The 23,000-nt window shown below is 34.1% G+C and overlaps 5 protein-coding genes across 6 annotated transcripts; 3 read left to right on the top strand and 2 right to left on the bottom strand.

The window, feature by feature from the left end:
• Positions 1–889: 889 nt before the first annotated feature.
• On the bottom strand, positions 890–2,984 carry LOC146901851 (putative pectate lyase P59). The gene is made up of 4 exons (XM_085734419.1): positions 2,720–2,984; positions 1,947–2,598; positions 1,623–1,865; positions 890–1,480 (listed from the first exon to the last, which is right to left on the bottom strand). Exons 1-4 carry the CDS (start codon positions 2,911–2,913, stop codon positions 1,265–1,267), a joined length of 1,305 nt encoding a protein of 434 aa, XP_085590545.1. The 5' UTR covers positions 2,914–2,984; the 3' UTR covers positions 890–1,264.
• Positions 2,985–5,548: 2,564 nt separating this feature from the next.
• Positions 5,549–6,793, top strand: LOC146901850 (uncharacterized). The gene is made up of 2 exons (XM_085734420.1): positions 5,549–5,751; positions 6,014–6,793. Exons 1-2 carry the CDS (start codon positions 5,616–5,618, stop codon positions 6,658–6,660), a joined length of 783 nt encoding a protein of 260 aa, XP_085590546.1. The 5' UTR covers positions 5,549–5,615; the 3' UTR covers positions 6,661–6,793.
• A 1,571-nt stretch (positions 6,794–8,364) lies between these two features.
• QKY (C2 calcium/lipid-binding plant phosphoribosyltransferase family protein) lies at positions 8,365–12,646 on the top strand. Its single transcript, XM_085734418.1, has one exon. It carries the CDS (start codon positions 9,152–9,154, stop codon positions 12,260–12,262), a length of 3,111 nt encoding a protein of 1,036 aa, XP_085590544.1. The 5' UTR covers positions 8,365–9,151; the 3' UTR covers positions 12,263–12,646.
• A 1,775-nt stretch (positions 12,647–14,421) lies between these two features.
• Positions 14,422–16,885, top strand: LOC146901848 (mitochondrial outer membrane protein porin 1-like). 2 transcript variants are annotated; one of them, XM_085734417.1, is made up of 5 exons: positions 14,422–14,584; positions 14,791–14,877; positions 15,591–15,652; positions 15,766–15,992; positions 16,160–16,885. In XM_085734417.1, exons 1-5 carry the CDS (start codon positions 14,422–14,424, stop codon positions 16,467–16,469), a joined length of 849 nt encoding a protein of 282 aa, XP_085590543.1. In that variant the 3' UTR covers positions 16,470–16,885. The 2 variants fall into 2 exon arrangements, with proteins under 2 accessions (XP_085590543.1, XP_085590542.1); XM_085734416.1 differs by having other exon boundaries at positions 14,508–14,681.
• LOC146901847 (hypersensitive-induced reaction 1 protein-like) lies at positions 14,709–19,096 on the bottom strand. The gene is made up of 5 exons (XM_085734414.1): positions 18,876–19,096; positions 18,462–18,582; positions 18,279–18,370; positions 18,107–18,203; positions 14,709–17,590 (listed from the first exon to the last, which is right to left on the bottom strand). The coding sequence occupies exons 1-5, from the start codon at positions 19,062–19,064 to the stop codon at positions 17,229–17,231; spliced, it is 861 nt and encodes a 286-aa protein (XP_085590540.1). The 5' UTR covers positions 19,065–19,096; the 3' UTR covers positions 14,709–17,228.
• Between the last annotated feature and the right edge of the window lie 3,904 nt (positions 19,097–23,000).

Here is a 23,000-nt window from a genome sequence, read left to right as displayed (position 1 = left end):
ATTACATAAGCAATTATTGAAATTTTAAATATTTTAAATTTAACAAAAAAAATCAAAGAATCGAACCACAATTATAAAAAAAAAATTTGATAAAATTAATCAAGTTGTAAAAAACAATATTATAATATATTAATTTTTTTTGAGGAAATAATATAATTAATATAATATATTAATTATATATATATATAATTAATATAATATATTAATTATATATATATATATATATATATATATATATAGTATAATCAATATTCGTCCTTAAAAAAATATATAGATATTAAAATACAGTTTGTTACCAAAAAAGATAAGTTAAGTTTGTTTTTTTTTATTCAGTTTCATTTTGTTACGTAACAAAAAAATAATAAAAATCTTCCTTAAAAAAAAAAAACTTAGTTACGTGTGTTAATATTTTTTTTTGACCAAAAGTTACGTGTGTTACTTTAGTAAGATAAGTATATAGCAATTTTGTTACTCATGCACCGCCAAAGATAATAACATTATAATTAAAATATATGTTTTGAAAAAGTGGTTCCAGAGAGAATCGAAGGAGGTTACATAAATTCATAAGCTCCTTGTTAAGCTGGAGGGTAAGCTGAAAATTTAGGCTTATTAAAATATGGCATAAGCAGCTTATGAACGATAAGCTATTTTTATTTATTTACCCCAACACCTTTAAAAAGGCTTATGGGAGTAGATAAGCCCACATAAGCTCAAAATAAGCCAATCCAAACGGGGCCTTAGTAGAGCTTTAATGCAATGCATATTCCATAACAAAAAGTTTACAGTGAGTCTAATGAACTGCGTTGGTAGAGAGGTGGGATAATGGTAATACTATGTATTGTTCAGTGTTCACCTATACTTTTGCTGTTAAAAGATAAAGAAAAACGGGTAGAAAACTCCAATAGCAGGTAATTAAATTGGTCCAAAATTGACAAATACATGAACTGGTTCAAGCTATACGGACTCTGTATGTGTTACAATAGATGAACAGTGTTATGTTGATTTTATAGATACAATTGTATTGATGACTTCCTATGCTATAGTAGAACATGCTTGTTCGTTTACTTATATATTTACATCTCAGTTACTCTACTCTTTTGTCCCTTGATCTTTCAAATATAATCAAAGGGAAATGAGGGGAAATAAAGAAAAAGACAAACACAACATAATTACATAGCTAAGGTTTTGGGTCTGATCCTTGGTTTACTACTGCTACAATCTAGATCAGCCTCTGTTCCAATGTCTTGTGAGTTGTATCTGGTTCTTAACATGGCTTGCCAACTTCACATTTTAGACAACCTGAAAAACGAGTAAGCGCTGCTGCAAAACTCCCGGGCTTTGCCTTGATGTCTGACTTGGGAAAATTTGCAGCCTTACTTCCAGACTGTCTAAAGAAGGCTCCATTCATCATCAAGTCATTCTCTGATCTCCAACTCCATCCCTTCCATACACTTTCAGGTGCATAATCCCTCTTTGTCACCTAAATCATGAACAACAACGGTCATACATACTTTCCTCATTTTCAATTTGTAGAATTTTAAGCAAATATATTTTTTTATATTAAACTGAACTCATTCTTACAAAACCAAGTTGTAAGTTGAGATGTGTCGCTCTTTATATACCTCTTTTGCATTTGGGTTAGGAGGAGCAATAAATCGGTTACCCTGGCTGAGTATGGTGGGATGTGTGCTACCACCAATGGCATACATAAGCCAATGAGTGTAGTCATTGTTAACAATATGAAAGAATCCCCATCTACACCTTGGCATCCTCTGTATCAATCCTTTCCCAAAATGGTTGAAAGCCACAGTTATTTGCGAGATTTGATCTCCTGAGAACCCATCACTTGCTCCAAATAACATAACCTACACCACAAGAAAAGTTATTTATATATATATATATGCATGCATATAAACAAAATAATAAGTAGATGGGATGTTAATTACATCATTATGACGCGTCATATGGCAGTTGGAAATGGTAATAGCCGTTGATCCCGCTACGGCATCAACCAATCCATCATCACAATTCCACATTGAAATATGATCTATCCAAACATGACTAGCTCCAAACATTGAAATTGCATCACCATCACTGGCACTACGGGATCCATAGTGATCCATCGAGTCTCTGATTTGGCCACCGCTGCTTTTTTTAATATCATGGATATGTAACCCATGGATGATTATGTTTTTCACGTATTGCAACGTTATCTGAGCACCTTCACTAATATGAACGTTTGCACCACGTGCATCTATGGTCTTGTCACTGGTCAGTAGAAGCTCCGCCTTTAGTTTGATATTCATATTATGTTTAAAAATGATCCATAATGGCTCTTTTTGAATGGCAGCAAATCGCAATGTCCCTGGTTTTGGTGTGACAAGATCATTGTCAGATGGATCAGTGACAACATATATTTTGCCAGCTTTGCCTCCTGTTGTGCCGTGACCAAAACCAAGAACACAATCTGCTAGCTTCTTGCGATTCTTTTCCCAATTTGGATCACATCTCCAGCAACTATCGATGGGATTTGTGGCTGAGCATGGACCTTTGTATTTGGCTAATCCCCTCCTCGTACTATTGGAACCACTAAGAGCCCTGCCCCATTCATGAAATTTAGTTTTATAAGGTTATTCATATTACATCATATTAATAAAAGTAAATTGTTGCATTATTCTCACAAGCTAATGCATATTGAAATTAATAAAAAAGGACTTACTTGTGGACATGCATATTGAGATTAGAAGTTATTTCCTGAGGGTTTGGCCTATAAGCTTGCTGTGCAGCCTTTTTGGCATCACGAGATCGGTTCTGCCAGAATTGGTCGAAATGAACTATGTTAGCCTCGAAGATAGGGACTATAGCAAGAAAAAATACACAACCAAAGAGCAATCTAAGCTTGTTGGCTTCCATTCTATCAAGTGTTTCGTTATCCTTATCAAATTTTCTATGTTTCTTGTTTGCTTATGTTTCTTTTTTTCTATGTTTCTTGTTTGCTTAATTATGTTTCTTTTATAGTTTGAAATCCTCATTCCTGATTTTGTGCATGGCCCTACGTACGCGGTATTATTAGATCCTCTTAGTGCTATATCTATATGTGAATGTGAATGGAAAAATACCAATAACCAAACAAAGTACATGCAAAGATTACGCTCCATATGCTATATATTTGGGTGTGATTGTAACACCATACATTTTTCTTAAAAATAAAATAAAATCCTTTATATGGGAGGGTTAAGAGATTATGCATAAAGAATCAGCCGTAATTCTAAATGAATGGAAAATGCAAAACGAGCGATGTGAGGGAATAGTGCAAAGCCTTTCCTTTGGATGGTTTGTATTTTTAGTCCATTTGCTTAATTTGGTAATCCAATTTGGATTTTGTTCACTACAATGCAAAACTAATTATTTGTATGAACTGATAATATGTGTCATGAATGCCATATAACAATGAGTAGCTTGAAATAATGAGAAATAATTTGTAAAAAAATATTTACACCGACTTGGTATTGTTTCCACATTGCACTTTAACATTCATCATGTAACCAAGCAATTTGTGACACAGAACTATAATCTTACAAGTGTAAAAACATATACATACACGTATCTATAAGATTTTGTTTCACGATTTTCTATTGCTTATAGATACGTGGAGCCATTTACTTCATTCAAATTATAACATTGAAAATCATGAAATAAAATCTTATGATAGTTCTCATTTTCACTCTCCATTTTGTATGTTACATAGAACGACATTGTAGTTTTACTCCATCTAGTCTCGATTATAAACAACTTTTCACTTTTTAAGTTTATTAAATAAATGATATATATATATATATATATATATGGTCTATATTATAGCTCACATCCATCATTTATTCAATATATGATATTAATGAAGTATTTTTTTTAAGTATACACTTAACTATTATTAACCCTTAAAAAAAATTAACTATTATTAATGTCTCTTTCTTCAATTCTTGTGATATGAAAATTTAGAATAGTAAATACATTTTTTTATAAGTTTTAATATTGAATACTCCCGCAGTCCCTAACTATGAGCAACTTTGGAAAAAAAAATCTAAATTATAAGTCATTTTACAATACAATTGAAATATTAATGTTACTTTTTTTATTATACCTTTTAAACTATTTTAAAGAACTATTTAGTAAATATCTAATTTGGAATTATTAGAAGACAATGAAAGGTTTGTCAAAAATAAAAAGACAACGATAAATCTATGTTTCTAAGTGATTGTTTATTTGGATATGTAAATGCCACCAATAATAGTTGAATTAATATTTTTGTTCCAAGATTTCAATTTGAGTCTTCAAACTCCTTCAAATTCAATCCTTTAACTCAAATTAAAATAAAAGAAGCCCATGAGAAACATATGTTTCCTCGTGCAATGTCATGTCATCATGGTTAGGATGTGTTAAAATGTACTTAGTTGATCACAAATATTTAGACACCCTATTTAGACGCACACACATTTCAAAAAATGTAGAAAGAAAAATGAATTGAACAATGTATATTTTTTAAATAATTAATTGGTATATACGTTTGTGTCACGCCCAAATCTACGTAGATGTGACCATGTAAGAATTTGTCAAATGTGTTTGTCATTCTATATGATGGCTCATACGGTTAGAAAAGGATTACCCAAGAAGTGTACGGAGGCAACAAGCAATTTGTGAATGGGAGAGTGAGGATTTTAAAATGTCATCTTTCTCCTTAAATAAAAATGTCATCTTTTAAGTTGATTACATTGATGACAAATTATCCAAAATATGATTTCTATGAATTTGGAGCAATTACTAGCTACTGTAGGCAACCGTTTTTGCAGTAGTGTGCTATTCTTCTATGGTCAGAATATCAACAACTATTCCTCAAGACTTTTCCAGCGCTTTTTCAAATCTTTTTGATGAAATAAAGTAGTTTTGTTGCTCCCAAAATTAGATGTGAAGACAATAAGAAATTGGATGTATATGCAAATAGCTTGTCAATGTGACAAATTGATACAACATAATTGAAGTGTCCACGCTATAAATCATATTTCAAATCCTTTTAAAAAAAATAAATTACATTTCAAATCCTTTTCTTATTACATTTCATATTTTAAACAATTCTTGTAGTGCACTAAGTAGAACTTGTTATGTTGATCCCCCAAACTAAAACTAACAATTAATGACTAGCTATTAAAAATGAATATATAAAATAAATAAAAATACTTTGCATGGTGAGCTTAAGATAAAATAATCCAAGCAGAAATATTAAATCATTATATCTTGGTTCCACAAACCCCGCCGAAAGACGAGGGCCTAGAAATAAGCAAAGAAAGGAATAGTATGCTTTTGTACATGTTATAATATACAAAACTATATAGGTTACCGCATCCAAATTCAATGCAGCTGAAGTTTAGAATATTCAAGAATGTTCAAGCAAGTAAAGCAACCCAACCATAGAGCTTAATTGATCATGAGGAAAACATGGAAAACACATCACGCAATTATACGATCAAATTATATATAGCATGCAAATTGTCACATTTCTTCAATACCAATTTCTTACAATCTTATCAGCTTCATATTAGTTGTTAATTTGTTAGTCCTTAATGGCCAACGTTAGAGGTACTCCAAGGTATGGAGTAATAAGACCTGTGGCACGCCCTTCTGTTGTTGAAGATATTGTACCTAACTCTGCATGGACAGAGGACTCTGCTGGCCATTATCTTGTAGTGGATCTTCCTGGTATTGCATTAATATCACTAACTTTTGAACGTAAAATTAATTATAATATTCATATGAATTTAGAAGAATGAACCCTTTAAACCAATGATACATTACTTACTAGACTTATGTAATTACTTGTTTCATGTGAGAATAATCTAAGAAAAAACAAACGAACTATTTACAAGGATTTTTTGCACAATTATCAGTTAGGATTGATGCCGTGAAAACGAGAATAACTCATGAATATTTTTTTTTTCTCTTTCAAATTGTTTCTATACAGAATTTGTGAAGGAAGATGTGAAGCTTCAGGTTGATAGCAGCGGCCGTATTGTTGTCAAGGGAGAAAGGCAAGTAAGTGAGCAGAAACGTGTTCGTTTTCACCTAAGTTTTCCAGAACCAGATGATTCTGAGATTGATAACATAGCCGGAAAATTCGATGGGGGAATCCTTTACGTGAATCTCCCCAAGCGAATTGTACAAGAGAAGAATAAAGCAAGCGACACTGAGAAAGCTGGAATCCATGATGTTGAAAGAGCAGCAGAAAATGATAGCCATACAGCCAATGCAGATGATGAGAGGAGAGATCATAATCAACATGTTGGTCGTGTAGAACACGAAGAAGATCATAATCAACATGATGGTCATGTAGAACACGAAGATGATCACAATCAACATGTTGGTCATGAAACACACGAAAATGATCATAATCAACAAGTTGGTCATGAAGAACACGAATATAAACGAAATGAAAATGTGCACATGGGGGATTTTTCTGAACAAGTAATGAGGAAGTGGGATCAAGAAACCATGTTAAGAAGTGCATTGGATGTTTTGATGAAAAACAAAGGAATTGTTGCAACTGCTGTTATAGCCTTCTCCTTGGGGATGTATGTATCTAGCAAATTTCAATTTTCAGAAGCACCATAAGTAGTCCTTTGACCTGTATCCATCAATGTATATTCGCCACTTCAAGTCAAAAGTTCCTTTCAAATGTATCTATAGAACATCAACAAAGAATCATGCATATATTCAAACTTTAAATATATATATATCTTATGCATCTTGTTTGTTTACATCCATAATATGATATAGTTTTTTGTCATACATCATTTTTCATGTCAGAAGAATTGAGTGATTTTAGAGGAAACTTTTAAGAGGCTAATTGGGATATTTTAGTGTCTGCACAATCTTGATCAAGTCAAATGACTACAATATTAGAGACAGAATTCTTGCTTCACAATTAATTTGCATATACACTTTCACAGTCCTTGTCAAAATGCATAATATAACTTTATCATCAGTTTATGGCAATCTGATCAAAGTCAAGTGCACTATTTTAAACCAAATGAGTATCAAAAGAAAGAGGTTAAGTATGCATATTACAGGTGCATATGATGAAAGCAGTCTTAGACAAGATACAATCACTATAAGGATCTGCTATCGTCCTCAAAAAAAGAGAAGAAAATAAACCTCCAAGATCTCATTGCTTCTATCCAATAATCTTATGTTGGCTTCTATCCTTTGATGAAAAATCCTCAAAAAACAAAAACTACAAATCAAATGACATCACCTCTTTTTTTAAAAACCTCCTTTGCATATGATTCTTTAAACAATATTCTCCACTGAGCTAAAATCAGTACATTGATCCCGATTATGCAGAATCGGAAAGGCACTACGTCAAAATTTACTTTTATCTTATAGGATCAGATTCCACAAGTAGTCCACCAATTTTAAAAAGAGCAGAATCTCACAGGATGCTGATGCGGGAAAGAGAAGCTTCTTCCTGAGCTTATATTGTTTGTCTGCTTCTTCTAGTTACCTAAACTATTCTCCTTCATATTCATGTTTTTCTTCATGATAAATTAGTTAATAGTTAAGGATTAACCTCCCCAAAAAAATTCTTGATGAGAGCAGCATACGCTTGTTACAGTGATTAATCCTTGGTTGAAAGTTTTGTCATATACTAAATCTTAGATAGGGAAATGAAAAACTTCCAATATCTTTTTCAAATGCACAAAAAAAAAAATTGCACAATATAACATGTTCCATTCCTAAATACTGAAAAAATACAGAGCTTGTAGAACACAGTTGGGATATAATGGAATAGTGCCTTAAGGAGCTTCTTGAACACTGGTATATAAAATCAATAGACAAGATATATAGTTTGCTTGAAATAGGAAAGGAAAGGTGCTTGGAGTTGTGGATGTTGACAAGTGATGCATGGTGAAGAATAAGGAACCAAACGGGTAGGGAAGGAAGGGTAAAGGTGATGCTTTGTCCTAGAACTTTATTCAAAATGTAGATGCTTTTTTGACAAAAAAATGATGGGCCCTTAGTTGGGACGCGGAATCATGTGCCTTCCTGCTGAGGATTTTAACTTTCTATGAAAATCTAAGCCTATTTCTATCAAGGGTTACATATTCCATGCCTCTGTTCAAACAATGTCATGAAGAGTAATGGACATGTACATTACAAGTCCTAGATATGGCTATTTGTACACATACTTTTTAACATCACGGTCTCATAAATACTTCATTTTATTACACATAATATTTCATAGCTGAATTGAATATATCACATAAGCTAAAACTTCTGTTTTATTAAATTAACTAAACAAATCAACAGTACAAAAGATATATAGAGTGTGACAAACAAGCGTGTGACACAAAATATTACTAAATCCAGATTTCAATTTTTATAACACAAAAGCATGAAAAACTCTTCTTAGAAAAAATCTTATGATCACGTAAAGAAATAAAGAAATGCGCATGTGCATTCAGGAATTGATGTACTATAAACCTACATATAGAAAAGAGAAATGATATTTTGACAACCACTTTTTGACAACTTTTGGACAACTTTCTCTCTCATACTCACATGATGTTGTTATCCTCTCTTCCTTTTTCCCTCTCCATTGTTTTTGACCAATAAGAAGTGAGAAAAACAAGGTTGTCAACAAAGTTGTCATCAAATGGATGTCAAAATATCATTACTCTATAGAAAATTAAGAATTAAAATGAGAACTTTTTGTCTGTGACTAGGAGATTAGTGAATAGAAAAAAGTGAGATGCTTGCTTGGGCCATTCATTCTAACTTATCAACCATTGAAATAAACAAACAAAAACATTCACAAATTAATCTTAAAATATTCTCATACAAATAACCAAGAGAATAAAAAAAAAAAAAAAAAAAAAAATTGAGGTGTATAACGAACCCGTGTGGTGGAGAGGGAATTGAAAAAAGTTCCTTGGCGAGAGAGCATGGAATCCAACCTGCTTACAACAAACAAACCTTCCTTCATTTCCTAAATATACGGAAATAACAAAAAAATTATTAAAATAATAAAAAAAAAACGCAAACCACAACAACACAAAACGAAAAACGAGTCTTTGTTTCTTTCTCATTTCTCGATGAGACTATGAACATGGCAACGACGCCGTTTCAACAAGGACCGCCCCAAACGGTGAGAAGATTGGCGGTGGAAGTTGTTGACGCACGCAACCTTCTTCCCAAAGATGGTCAAGGAAGTTCCAGCCCTTACGTGGTGGCGGACTTCGACGGTCAGAGAAAACGAACCACCACCCGGTTCAAAGAACTCAACCCGGTTTGGAACGAGTTGCTTGAGTTCATCGTTTCTGACCCGGAGAATATGGAGTTTGAAGAGCTTGAAGTTGAGGTTTATAATGATAAGAAATTTGGGAATGGTAGTGGTCGCAAGAATCATTTTCTTGGTAGGGTTAAGCTTTATGGAACACAGTTTTCTTGTAGAGGTGAAGAAGCTTTGGTTTATTATACTTTAGAGAAGAAAAGTGTTTTCAGTTGGATTAGAGGTGAAATCGGTTTGAAGATTTATTACTACGATGAGTTGTTACAGCAAGATGAACATCAGCAGCAGCAGCAGCAAGAACAACCACCGCCGCCGGAGGAAGAGCGGCACGGTGGCGCAGAGCAAGAGAGGAACAATCACAGTCACAGGCATCCGATGATGGGTGAAGAGGGAAGAGTTTATCAGGTTGAACAGATGGAGCATTGTGTGCCACTTCCTGACGGTCCTCCTTCACCGCGAGTGGTGGTTTTGGAAGAATCACCTTCTCCGGTAGTTCGTGTTCAACAAGATCCACCGTTGCGGGAGATGTACGCTCAACCGGAACCGGAAATGCAGTATCATCATCATCATCCTGACGTGAGGAAAATGCAAACAATGAGGAATGATAGAGTGAAGATTATGAAGAGACCTAATGGTAACGGTAATGGTGATTACGCGCCGAAAGATATCTCCGGGAAGAAACCTAACGGTGAATCTGAGAGGATTCATCCCTATGATCTAGTTGAACCAATGCAGTATCTGTTTGTTAGAATCGTGAAGGTTCGCGGGCTTAATCCTCCAACTGAAAGCCCGTTCGTGAAGGTTAGAACCTCAAGTCACTACGTCAGATCAAAGCCCGCGAGTTATAGGCCCAACGAACCCAATGACTCGCCGGAATGGAACCAGGTTTTTGCCCTTGGTTACAGCAAAACCGATGCAACCGGTGCTACGTTGGAGATTTCCGTTTGGGATTCACCTACAGAGCAATTTCTAGGCGGTGTTTGCTTTGATCTTTCTGATGTACCTATTCGTGATTCTCCAGATAGTCCTCTTGCTCCACAATGGTACCGTCTCGAAGGTGGCGCAGCGGAACAAAACGCCGGTAGAGTCTCCGGCGACATACAACTTTCCGTTTGGATCGGAACTCAATCCGACGACGCTTTTCCAGAAGCATGGAGTTCAGATGCACCATACGTGGCACACACTCGCTCCAAGGTTTATCAATCACCGAAGCTTTGGTATCTGAGAGTAACAGTAATGGAAGCACAAGACCTGAATCTAACTCCGAATCTACCACCGTTAACGGCGCCGGAGATTAGAGTGAAGGTACAATTAGGGTTTCAATCACAGAGAACAAGAAGAGGCTCAATGAACCACCACAGCATGTCGTTTCACTGGCACGAAGATCTTCTCTTCGTCGCCGGTGAGCCACTAGAAGATTCCATGGTCCTTCTCGTAGAAGATCGCACCACCAAGGAAGCGGCGTTACTCGGCCACGTCGTCATTCCTCTGACGTCAATCGAACAGCGAATAGACGACCGCCACGTGCCAGCCAAATGGTTCCCGTTAGAAGGTGGGTCCTACTGTGGGAGAGTCCACCTACGCCTCTGTTTAGAAGGTGGTTATCACGTGCTTGATGAAGCGGCGCACGTGTGTAGTGATTTTCGTCCCACCGCGAAATCTCTATGGAAACCTCCAGTTGGAATTCTTGAACTTGGAATCTTAGGCGCTCGTGGTCTTCTTCCGATGAAATCCAAGGGTCCAGGAAAAGGGTCCACTGATTCTTACTGTGTGGCCAAGTATGGCAAAAAATGGGTCAGAACCCGAACCGTAACGGATAGCTTCGACCCACGGTGGAACGAACAGTACACATGGCAGGTATATGATCCTTGCACTGTCTTAACCGTAGGTGTATTTGACAACTGGCGTATGTTTGCTGATGTGGCAGAAGAAAAACCAGATTGCCGTATAGGTAAAATTCGTATACGAGTTTCTACACTAGAGAGCAATAAAATCTACACAAGTTCATATCCATTACTGGTTCTGACTCGAAACGGCTTGAAGAAAATGGGTGAAATCGAGTTAGCGGTTCGGTTCGCTTGCCCCGGGTTTTTTCCTGACACATGTGCGGTTTATCAACAACCATTACTTCCAAAAATGCACTACATTCGTCCACTTGGTGTGGCCCAACAGGAGGCTTTACGCGGGGCAGCCACTAAGATGGTAGCTCAGTGGCTGGCTCGCTCAGAGCCTCCGATGGGGCACGAGGTTGTTCGATACATGTTGGATGCTGACTCACATGCTTGGAGTATGAGGAAAAGTAAAGCCAATTGGTTTAGAATTGTGGCAGTGTTAGCTTGGGCTGTTGGATTAGCTAAGTGGTTAGATGATATAAGAAGATGGAAAAATCCAGTTACAACGGTTTTGCTTCATATACTTTACTTGGTCCTTGTTTGGTATCCAGATTTAATTGTTCCAACCGGGTTTTTATATGTTGTTTTGATTGGAATATGGTATTTCCGTTTTAGACCCAAGATACCAGCTGGTATGGATACAAGATTATCACAAGCTGAAGCTGTTGATCCAGATGAATTAGATGAAGAATTTGACACAATGCCTAGCTCCAAACCACCTGATTTGGTTCGGGTTCGTTATGACAGGTTAAGAATGTTGGCTGCAAGGGTGCAAACTGTTTTGGGTGATTTTGCAACACAAGGTGAGAGGGTTCAAGCATTGGTTAGTTGGAGAGACCCAAGAGCTACAAAATTGTTCATTGGAGTGTGTCTTGTTATTGCTATTATACTCTATTCAGTGCCTCCTAAAATGGTTGCTGTGGCTTTAGGATTCTACTATCTTCGTCATCCAATGTTTAGGAACCCAATGCCTCCGGCTAGTTTGAACTTTTTCAGAAGACTTCCTAGTTTGTCTGATAGGTTGATGTAGATTATTCATAATCAAAGATTAGTTTTTTATTTTATTGTTACAGCTTATTTTTTTAAGTGATAACAATTTTTTTTTAGAAATGGAAATTTAATTCGTTTTACCATAGGGTGAGGAAAGGACAAGCACTCGTAGAGTAGTAGTGTAGCTCTTTTCAGTGTTTGAAAAAGCTGTCCTTAATAAAAATTTATGGAGTGAAAAGGGTTTGGGAAAGTGGCTAGTTGTCATGATTTATTTTTCAAATTGACTAACTGTGTGGCCACTGTAGGAAACTCGAAACAAGAGAAAGGTGGGAGAAATTTAATTTTGGGTACCCAACAGAACATGTATGTGAACAACCTTTGATATCTTTCTGACATTTCAAAATTTAAAAATACTTTGCATCAATTGCTACATTATTGTTTGTTTCTGTATGTTGTTGGTACATTAGCTCTTTGACTTTCCTGGTTTTTGGATTTATGTAATGTAACTTCCCCTTTATAGGACACAAACGAAATTTTGAATGCTAATATCCTAATTTTAATCCTTAAGGATATGGATGCAAGTAAGATGCGTGGTTCTTAATAATACTATTGCTAAAATCTGTGTCATTGCAATTTGCAAATGAGGAAAGAGCAGAGAGCATTGCAAAACTATATGCATGCAAAATATTTTGAATGGCTTAGGTGTATATAATCTGAGCACTTTTCTTTTCGTGAATATATGACACATGAAGGAAATTAAAAATGGGAATGACCAGATGACAACTGCATTCCACACAAAAGTTCGACACAGTCTTTTGAAAATAATCAAAATATTGACTCCAACCAATGCAGGGTGTGACTAATTTACTTTTGGATGCCAAAATTTCAACAAAGTCTAACTCTTGCTATGCAATTGGTGTGTCATTTAACTTTAAACTCAATTTTGTAAACAAGCCTTTTAGATACGCAAATTCTAACCAGCACCACCTTGGAGGAGGATTGAACTATTAGATTCATCAAATATCTTACTTACGAATAAACGTGACATTTTCCTTCCCTAAAATGCAACATTTTCATTTTTGACAATAAGTAGCAAATATATATATATATATATATATATATATATATATATATATATATATATATATATAGATTAATTAATGTCACCTTCACTATTTAGTTATTGGATTTGATCCTCTCATTTTCTCCCTCATGTTAGGAGAGAGATAAAAACATATTCATTGTTTACTCAATTTTGATTGTGCATAAGGTTCATCAATATTGATGTGTGTGTCTATGTCTTTCCTGACATGAGGGATAAAACAAAAGAGAAAAATGAGATGATCCAAATACATATTCATTACTATTTTGATCATCTCAACCACACCGATCTCAACCACACCGAATGATATGTTACTTAAACACATTGAATTTTTGTTCATTTTTCTTTTACCAAATAAATATGTTACAACACTTCTTCTCTTACAGACAAGAAGCTATATTAAAAGACGAAAACACAACCATACAACTATTCATGTCCATGTCATTATTCCAAGTATTATTGACATGCTTTACAATTATGCACAACATTCTTCAACAAAAAAAAAAAAATTATGCACGACATACTTTCATAATACACTAAAAACGAAACACAACTATTCTAGTTGTTGTTCTTAAGCATCAATCGATATGATTAAACCAAACATTTTTATTAATATGAACAAGGTAAAAAAATTTGTGATGTATAAAAATTAAATTATTTTCAATTTTCTCGAATATCTCTGCGATAGTCAAAGATATATTTGGTTAAGAATCAAATGTACCATGAGAGAACTAAGAACATAGATGTTTGGGAGGGAAGTGATTGCAAAAGGGAAGGAAATTCTAGAAAATGTTAGAACAGATGACAACTCTGCTGATGTATTAACCAAGTCATCACCCAAGCTTGAATTCAAACATTGTTTGAAGATTTTACATGTTCTATAGGACAAACCTCTAATAATTGGAATCAGCTTAAGCCTAAAGCAATAGTTATTTCATAACAAATATGACAACATGTTTATTTTTAATGTACTAACGTTAATTTACAAGGAGCGTCAGTGTAAAGGTAGAATACAAGCAGTATCAGACACAGACAGTGTTTGTCTAATGCTAGCTTAAATTTCACTCTTTGTTTATTTCACTAGTCACCACCTTGAGATGTCATTTTTAGTGTACCAAACAATAGCTACAGTTGATATTTGGAAATTTCATTTTATGCATGGTACCACCAAATCAATTGAACCATTTTGTACAATAGGAAACTTCCCTTTGCCTTCCCTTTCCCTCCCAATAAATTATCATGTTAACAAATCACAAAAAGGTGAAACTCAAACAACAATTTTTATTTCTTAGCATTCATTTTAGCAAAATGAGCAAGAGTCCTGGTGTATATTCTAATCTTGGCGATAAGGCCAAAGGTTTTATCAAATTCCATTCCATTTGAATCTTTAGAAGAGTGTATTATCTATAAGCTTCCTTACTACTTACTAGTATTATACTGAAATAAATTTGTTTACTTTTTATTAGATTGTCTTTACAAGGACTATGTTCAACAATCACCTATTCACTTTCACTACCAATTCATGGATTGGAATGCAGGCTTCTCTTGTAAAGGTATTGTGAATATCAACTTAGCTTATGTTTGGAACTGCGGTGATCGGTGAAAACTGTTTTAGACTGCAAGAATGAGAAGGCTACCGCGGATCCAAACAGAGGCTTAATCTTTTACTTTTATTTTTCTACTTATGGTTGAAACTATGATTTTTTTTTTTTTTTAGCCAAATGTTATTCTGTTGGAAGTATGGATAATAACAAATGAATGAGCAAACTGATATTTTGCTCATTGATTTCTTACTGAATGATTCAATGATTTAGTCCTCAAATTTTTCAAACTTTCTCCCATCATTCCATTTTCTATCTTTTGTAGTCTAGTTTGAATCATTTAAATATAAAATCATATCACATTATTTAAATCAAGGGTGGAATTGAACGTAAATTACAATGAAGATTACTCCATAACAAAATACCATTCAATGACTTCACATACATGCAGAGTTTTCAGAAACTATCAAATTTTTTTTCATCTTTTTTCAATCTTCATTTCATATGATTGGCATCTAAATTTGCACTTAGGAAACAAGTGAGTATCTCATAGAATCATAGTTTATGTATGCTATATCCGTTTAGAAATATGTATAGAAACAGTTTAGCCCTCAATGGTCTCCACAAACAAATGAGAGCCATGTTAATTTATTAGAACCCTGAATGAAATGGCATTACCTGCAGCATGTCTGACTGTAGTGCTTTTGCTGCTGTATCCATTACAGTTCAAGAAATTCTACCTGGATTCAGGACTGTTTTCAAATGTACCGTACCAGACTCCGGGAAGGTACCATTACTTTGTACTTACCTATATACTATGTATAGTATCATCTTTAATAGTTTTAGTGTTTTTTTGTTCATTGCATCTGAGTATTTCCTCAAATCACAATGAATTCATAGGTGGAACTACAGTACTTGAATAGATTCACTGGGATTACTGGATGCATTGGATTATTAGGAAACCAAGATGGAGCATATGACCCTGTTGTAAAATTATCAGGCCTTTTAGGAACAAGCATTCTGTCCCTAGGAGCCAATGTTGCCTTGCACATACCAACAAGATCGATAACCAAGTTGACTGCTGGCTTCGGCTTAAACACTGCCTTCCTTGAAGCTTCATTGACCTTGTAAGATATATCCATCATAAACTACCGACTAAATTTATCAGAAAAATGGATAGGAATATCAATTAGTGATCTCTAAACTAACTTTAGCATTTAATTAATCATTACTGCTTAGTGTTCTGCTACTGTTTCTTTTGTCGAGCTTGAATTAAATATTTCATATTATGCAGGCATGACAGCTTTGACACTCTAAAAGCGACCATTTATCATGAAGTAAACCCCCTAACCCAGACGGCCATTGCAACACAAGTGAAGCATAGCTTGTCACTCAAGGAAACTGGTGTCACCATTGGTGCTCAGCATGCATTTTTTCCTGAAACATTGCTAAAGGCTCGCTTTGACAGTTCGGGCAAAGTAGGTGCTCTCATTCAACAAGGATTTTGGCAGAGATTTTTTGTAACTATGGCCGGCGAAATGGATTTTGGGGCCACCGATGATAAGATTCCAAAGGTTGGAGTCTCCATGGCTCTAAGACCCTAATCTATGCCCAGGAGATAAGCTTTCATTTTAAACTGAGAAGTTGCTGGATGAGGAGACTTTCAAACAATGACACAAATTGGATAAAAAGACTTTTCAATATCCAACAACAGTACTAGTATTAGATATCTATTTATCACTTCTACTTTCTGAAGTTTAAAATCATTCAAGCTTATTCGTATAGAAAATTAGTCTGAAAATAGCTCTAGATTTGTTTACTTTTCTTAGAGTTTTACTGGCAGCTTCATGTTACTTCACTTTCGACATTGTTTAGGATTATTCCTAAAGGGGAGAGAAGATTTATACTTTTCAATTAAAAAGAACCCTGAAATGCAAGCAAACATTCAGATTCTGAGGGACAAAATCATAATGTACTCTCCTCTCGATATTTTTATTTATTTATTGGAGATGTAGAGACAGCAGCAAGCATTTTTCTTTTGTGCAAAAACGTGAGGTAGGAAACCATATAACATACTGAAGCAGGGCTACACTACTAAACTCGTAAACTATGACGAGCCTTGACCATCGGAGAACAAGTGAGTATTCAAACACTACAATTGAAGTGTTATGTTCACTCTTGTATCTCCAAACTTCACCTTATTGTGTATAAAAAAATTTATACACATACGAAGTAGGAATAGAAGCTTAACATATTGAAGCTTAACAACCAAAAACATTAAAAATCCCGTTCAAAAAAAAAACATTAAAAAATAAAATATCACCACGCTCCCATATAAACCACATACGAAGTAGGAATAGAAGCTACTCATGAGTTAGAGAACCCTGGAGAAGTCCATCACGAATTTGGCTAGCAACATCGCGAACAGCACCAGGTCCATGTGGAATGAACACAGCAGAAGACTTGGAGGCAGCCCCAATTTCTTTCATAGTGTCAAAGTATTGAGTGACAAGGACCATATCCATGACATCTTTTGCACTTGTCCCTGGTACATTCTCTGAAAATCCAATCACACTGTCTCTCAATCCATCCACAATGGCTTGACGTTGACGAGCAATACCCATCCCAGCGAGATATTTAGACTCAGCCTCACCCTCGGCTCGCTTTATTTGCAAGATCTTCTCTGCTTCAGCCTTCTCATTAGCTGCGATCCTCATTCTTGCAGCTAATCATAGACAGGAAACAGTATATGAAAATATGGTAATCCAAGAGCAAAGGATATATTTGGCACATAGCACTCGGTAAAGAAACATGATAAACTATAAATTAACTATTTGACATAGATGTTATGATTCATTCAATAGTTAATACATAAGTCATAGAATAAAAAGTTGAGTTGATGTAATGAAAGATAATGTGATCCATATCATAGCATAACCAACTATTGGACCTCAAAGAAGCAAACCAAACCGGAGTCAATTCCAAAATAAATTTTGCAGCAAAAGACTTAGGATCAGATGCTTGGTAACAAGAGCTTGTATATTAGAAGCAGCCCTACATAGTTTTTTGTTACATGTAAGACGTACGGTAAGGAAAAAGGTAGGCATTCTTAAACACTTGTTGACCTCTTTTAGAGAATAAAGTAAATTATGAACAGAAACTGAGCATACCAAGTTTAATTCATATAAATAAATATAATAACAATATTGTGGGGACATCTCATGGTTTTAAAAAAACTTACCAGCATTGATTTCATTCATAGCCTTCTTCACATGCTTATCTGGCTCTATATCAGTAATCAGTGTTTGAACAATTTCATATCCATAAGCTGACATAGCCTGTTGAGACGATTCAAAGTTATATAAATCCTCAGTTCACCTTATCTGTAAATACTAATTGTAAAACAAAAATACCTTCTCAAGTTCTTCTTCCACAGCTTTTGCAATTTCATTTTTCTGCTCAAAAGTATCATCCAAGTTGAGTTTTGGAACACTGGCCCTAATTACTGCAATGAGAACATAAATTTCATCTTAGTTAATACATATTTTTAAACCAGTAATTGCATGTTTATTGCTAAGCAGGGTTACGCTTTATACCATCAAAAACATAAGCTTGAATCTGGCCCCTTGTGTTGCTAAGTTTGTAAAATGCATCGTTTGCCTTGTTTGCCAAGGCACGGTATTGAATAGAAGCAACAACATTGACAAAGACATTATCCTACAAGCAAATAAATATTAAACAAATCAACATTTATCCCATGGAAAAATTTGAGAACAATGTACGGAGTATCATGTTATGCATATACACAGAGTACTGAAAGTGGCGAATGCTAGAGAAAGAGATAACCATAGTTAAGAAAATATATAGGAATCAAAATAACATAGCACAAGGATGACACCTAATAAAAATTAAAATTATCCCGGCCAAAGAGAAAGTATCCATGTGATTGATAAGCATGGAATGGCATGAAGATTTGGTATAATTGAAGTTTTAGAAAGTAACAAACCAACCTTTGTCTTGGTCTCACATTTGATATCCAATTGTTGAACCCGAAGAGAGAGATGACCAGCAATTCGTTTTCCAAGGAACCATGGCATGCAATGGCATCCCGGCTGAAGCACCTTTTCAAATTTTCCAAAACCTTCTTTCATAGCCACTTGAGATTGATCAACTTGCACGCAACACACAAGATTCCCCATTTTCTTTTCACTGCTGCAAAGTATATGAATTATATCATGCAAAATCGGAATGCAAGGGACTTAAACGATTTCTACCAAACATTTATATACAAGCCACATATAGATATAGAAGCCTTCATGGAATCGTGGTTTCTCAGAAACAATCCAATTGTAAAACTAAGAGTAAAAATATATCTCAACCCTCACAAAATAGTTCTCTACATGAGACAGATCAATTTTCCATACCAATACAAATCTTGGAAACCTCTACTATATGATTATTTATCATGTTTTTTAAATTTTTAAAAAATTTCAACTTAGACCTCGCCTCAAAAATCCTCCAAACAGACCTTATAATCATCCCAAGGTATTATTACCTAAAACTAAATACAGGATTCAAACAGAAAAGGTGCATGGGTTGGAAGAGTTGTTTCTTCCAAGTTAACTTGACGTATAAGCTAAGTAGCTCAACAGTGATAAGAATACAAAAAGACATGGTATTCATGATATTCCATTGACATAGATATATACTATTATATATTTATTATAGTCAGAAGAACTATTGTTTTGCGTATGATTCACCGAAATTCAGATCATGCATGCATATACATCGCAAAAAAGAAAAAAAAAAACTACTACTACTACTTAACAAAAACGCGATACAGAGGTAAAGTTGAAGTACAGTGGTAAGGGAAAGATGAATAATTACCTGTTGTTCGGTTTTGCTCAATGAATCTTAATCGTTCGTCGAGAGCGGTTAACGATAGGAATTTATGGAGAAAAGAGAAATATTATAAGAGACTAGGGTTAACTCAATAGTGTATATATATATATTTAAAGGAAAATGTTAACTAGTGCCCCGGGGCGCACTGGTTAAGGAATCAAATGTAGAAAGTCTTGCATTGAAATTTGTGTTGCCAACTCATCAAAAGCTTAAAAAGTGTTATTTTTACTTTGAAATTTCCTTTTTTAGTTTCTTTAACCAATGCCCCGGGGCACTGGTTAACATGACCCATATTTAAAATATTTTTCATAAATATCTCAACAAACTATATTATTTGATCTTATCCATTAAAATTTTCTCTTAACTTTTAATTCATTTAATTTATAATTCAATAAATTTAATATATTTTGATACTCAATATTTCTATTTTTTTCCTTCAGAAAGAAAATATTTATATGTTTTTCTATTTTTCAAAACTGATTATTTAACCCCTAAAAAAATTGATTATTTTATCTACTACTTCTATAAGAAAATCAGTCCAACCAAATTTCATAATTAATATCAGTTAAGCTGAAAATCTTCTTAATTTATTGGTCATCATTTTGCAAATAAAAAAACCAAAAAAAAATAATCAGAAAACCAAAACAATACATAAGGAGCGGAGGAGTTTGTTTTACAAATGACTTGAAAATTGATACAACTATCTTATATAATAAAACTTAAGAGGATAGGAATGAAATTGGTGCGATGCATTTTTTTAGATGAAATTTGTTAGGTTAAATAATTGCAAACCTAATAAAGCAAATGAGCGGGAAAAAATTACGTTAAATTGCTGCAAACCTAACAAAATTAATAAATAAAGATCTTTTAAAAAAGTCAAATATTTCGATTTCCAATGCAATAATTACATGTATTTCCATAAATATTTTGCTACTTATGATTCTTAAAGAGTGCCATGAGGGCACTCGTTAACATTTCCCATAAAAAAATCCAAAAAATCACAAAAAATGACTGAAGAGTTTGTTTACAAATAAAAAAAAAATCAAAACTAAAACAATACATAAAAATGAGGGAGGAGCTTCTTACCAATTTGTTTGCAAAGAAAAAACTAATTTGTCGTATGCTAATGATAATATATGAAAGTTAATTAACAGTCACCAAAATTCTTTAATTAACCTATTAAACTCATAATGTTCTTAATTTTGTAGTTTAATGGCCAATTACATTTAAATCATTATTAAATATTAGCGTTGAGAAGTACACTCTATTTTCGTCTGTCTTTTTTTTTTTTTGCTAATACATATAAATTACAAACAATAAATTTTATCAAATTTTGACACCAACGATATAATAAATATAATATAAATTCTTATTTTTTCGAATGACACCAATGATATAACATTGTTACAGACAAATTTGTTTAAGGGTATAATTGGAAGTGTATTCCATTTATATACAGTATAGATAGATATTTTGCACTTTCACATTGTATCAAAGCAAGATTCAAGAAAGAACAAAAACAAGTGCAAAAAGATTGTTTATTACATTACATGGGCCAACTTGTTTAATTATTATCAATTTTAAGAGGCATTTTGCACATAAGTGTAAAATTTTATGGGGGTATTTGCCCATAATGTTGCAGTTAAAAATATCCAAATTAAAAAAAAAATACCCTTTATAACGTGGCATTACATGTCGGACCACGTGACAATGCAATGTAGAAGGTCAACGACCACGTCATGTTGACTTTTTTGGTAGTGTTCGGGGTTCGAACCTTAGAATTTGCATATATTATGCATTGTCTTTACCAACTGAGTTAACCTCACAGGGACCCACATCATGTTGACTAATAGAGGGGACAAATTGACCAACATTTAACAATTTTAAGGGGTTTTTGCCTTTTCTCAAATTTGAGGGGAGTATTAGTAAGAATTTACAATTTGGGTGGGTGAGGTTGCCTATTTACTCCCAATTATTGATAAGGTAAACAATCATTTTAATTCTTCAATGTGTTACGAGCTATGACTATAGTTCCTAAATGCAAATATGTCTTTTGTTAGTCAATTTGGTCCTCAAATATGTCATTAGTTAGTTTAATCCTCCAATAAATTTTTTATTGGTCAATTTAATCCATAATAAATTTATAGACACAAGACACACTAGGGGGTGTTTTTAAGTTCAATACATTATGGAACTATAGACGTTTCACACATATACGGACCAAAATTGATTGTGATTACATGATATAAAATATACAAAATTGTTTAAAATTCTAGTAAAAAAAAAAATTCGAATTATATAATCCGAGAGTTTCAAGAAAATAGAATCCAGATTACATAATCTAAAGGATATTTTTGTAATACATAGAGCGGAAAAAACTAAGGGGGTGTTTGTTTGAGGGTTACAAAAATAATTCCCAGGAATCTAGGGATGGAATTGAATATTCCTTTGTTTGGTAGATGGGAATAACACAAATATGCCAAGGAATACATTTTTCCCAGGAAAGCTTTTTACCCACGTTCTCCCCCACGTTCTACCCATTTTTCCTGTCTTTCATTCCCATGAGATAGCTTGGGAAAGTTTTATTCCCAGGGAATGGAAACCATGATCTCCAACAAAATACCATTTCTGCCCTTGCCATTCCCGCTATTCTTTTTCTCTGATTCCCGCTAAACATTTTCACCCATGATATTCTGTATAAAAAGCAACCCATGATCTTTGTGTGTTCATCAACTGCTTCCCAATTGGATTTTTGATTCCACTCTTCTGTTCAAGGTACCATCTAATTTCATTTCAATTCTTCCATTACTCAACATAGATTTGGTGATTGATATCAATTCCCTGTTTTTTTGTCTGTTGTTTGTTGCTTATTGCTTTGTCTCAACCCATTTTTGTTCATTTTTTATGAGAAATTTAACTCAGTTTGGCAGCAACTTTTTGGTTGCGGATTGTATTCACATGTTGGTTTTTATTAGCTTTTGGTAGTTGGTTCATTACCACCTTTGCTTGGTGGGGCTGTTATGATATTGAGTTTAAATTTGAGTTCTTAGCATTTGCAGCCAAGAAGAGGATAAGAAGAGTTTAAATTTGCAGCCAATTGCAGACAATTTGCTAAGAACGTAATAAAATTGATTCAACCTAAACCAATTTGTACACCCTTCTTGTTCAATCTTGAGCGAGAGGACAAGAAGAGTTTTGCAGACACCATTTTATCCAAACAAAATGTCAATGTC

This window comes from Medicago sativa, chromosome 8 (assembly GCF_051527215.1).
Source record: "Medicago sativa cultivar Bolivia chromosome 8, Bolivia_mono, whole genome shotgun sequence".
Classification (NCBI taxonomy): domain Eukaryota; kingdom Viridiplantae; phylum Streptophyta; class Magnoliopsida; order Fabales; family Fabaceae; genus Medicago; species Medicago sativa.
Note: the sequence above shows the minus strand (reverse complement) of the source record. Positions and strands in the feature narration are given on the sequence as shown.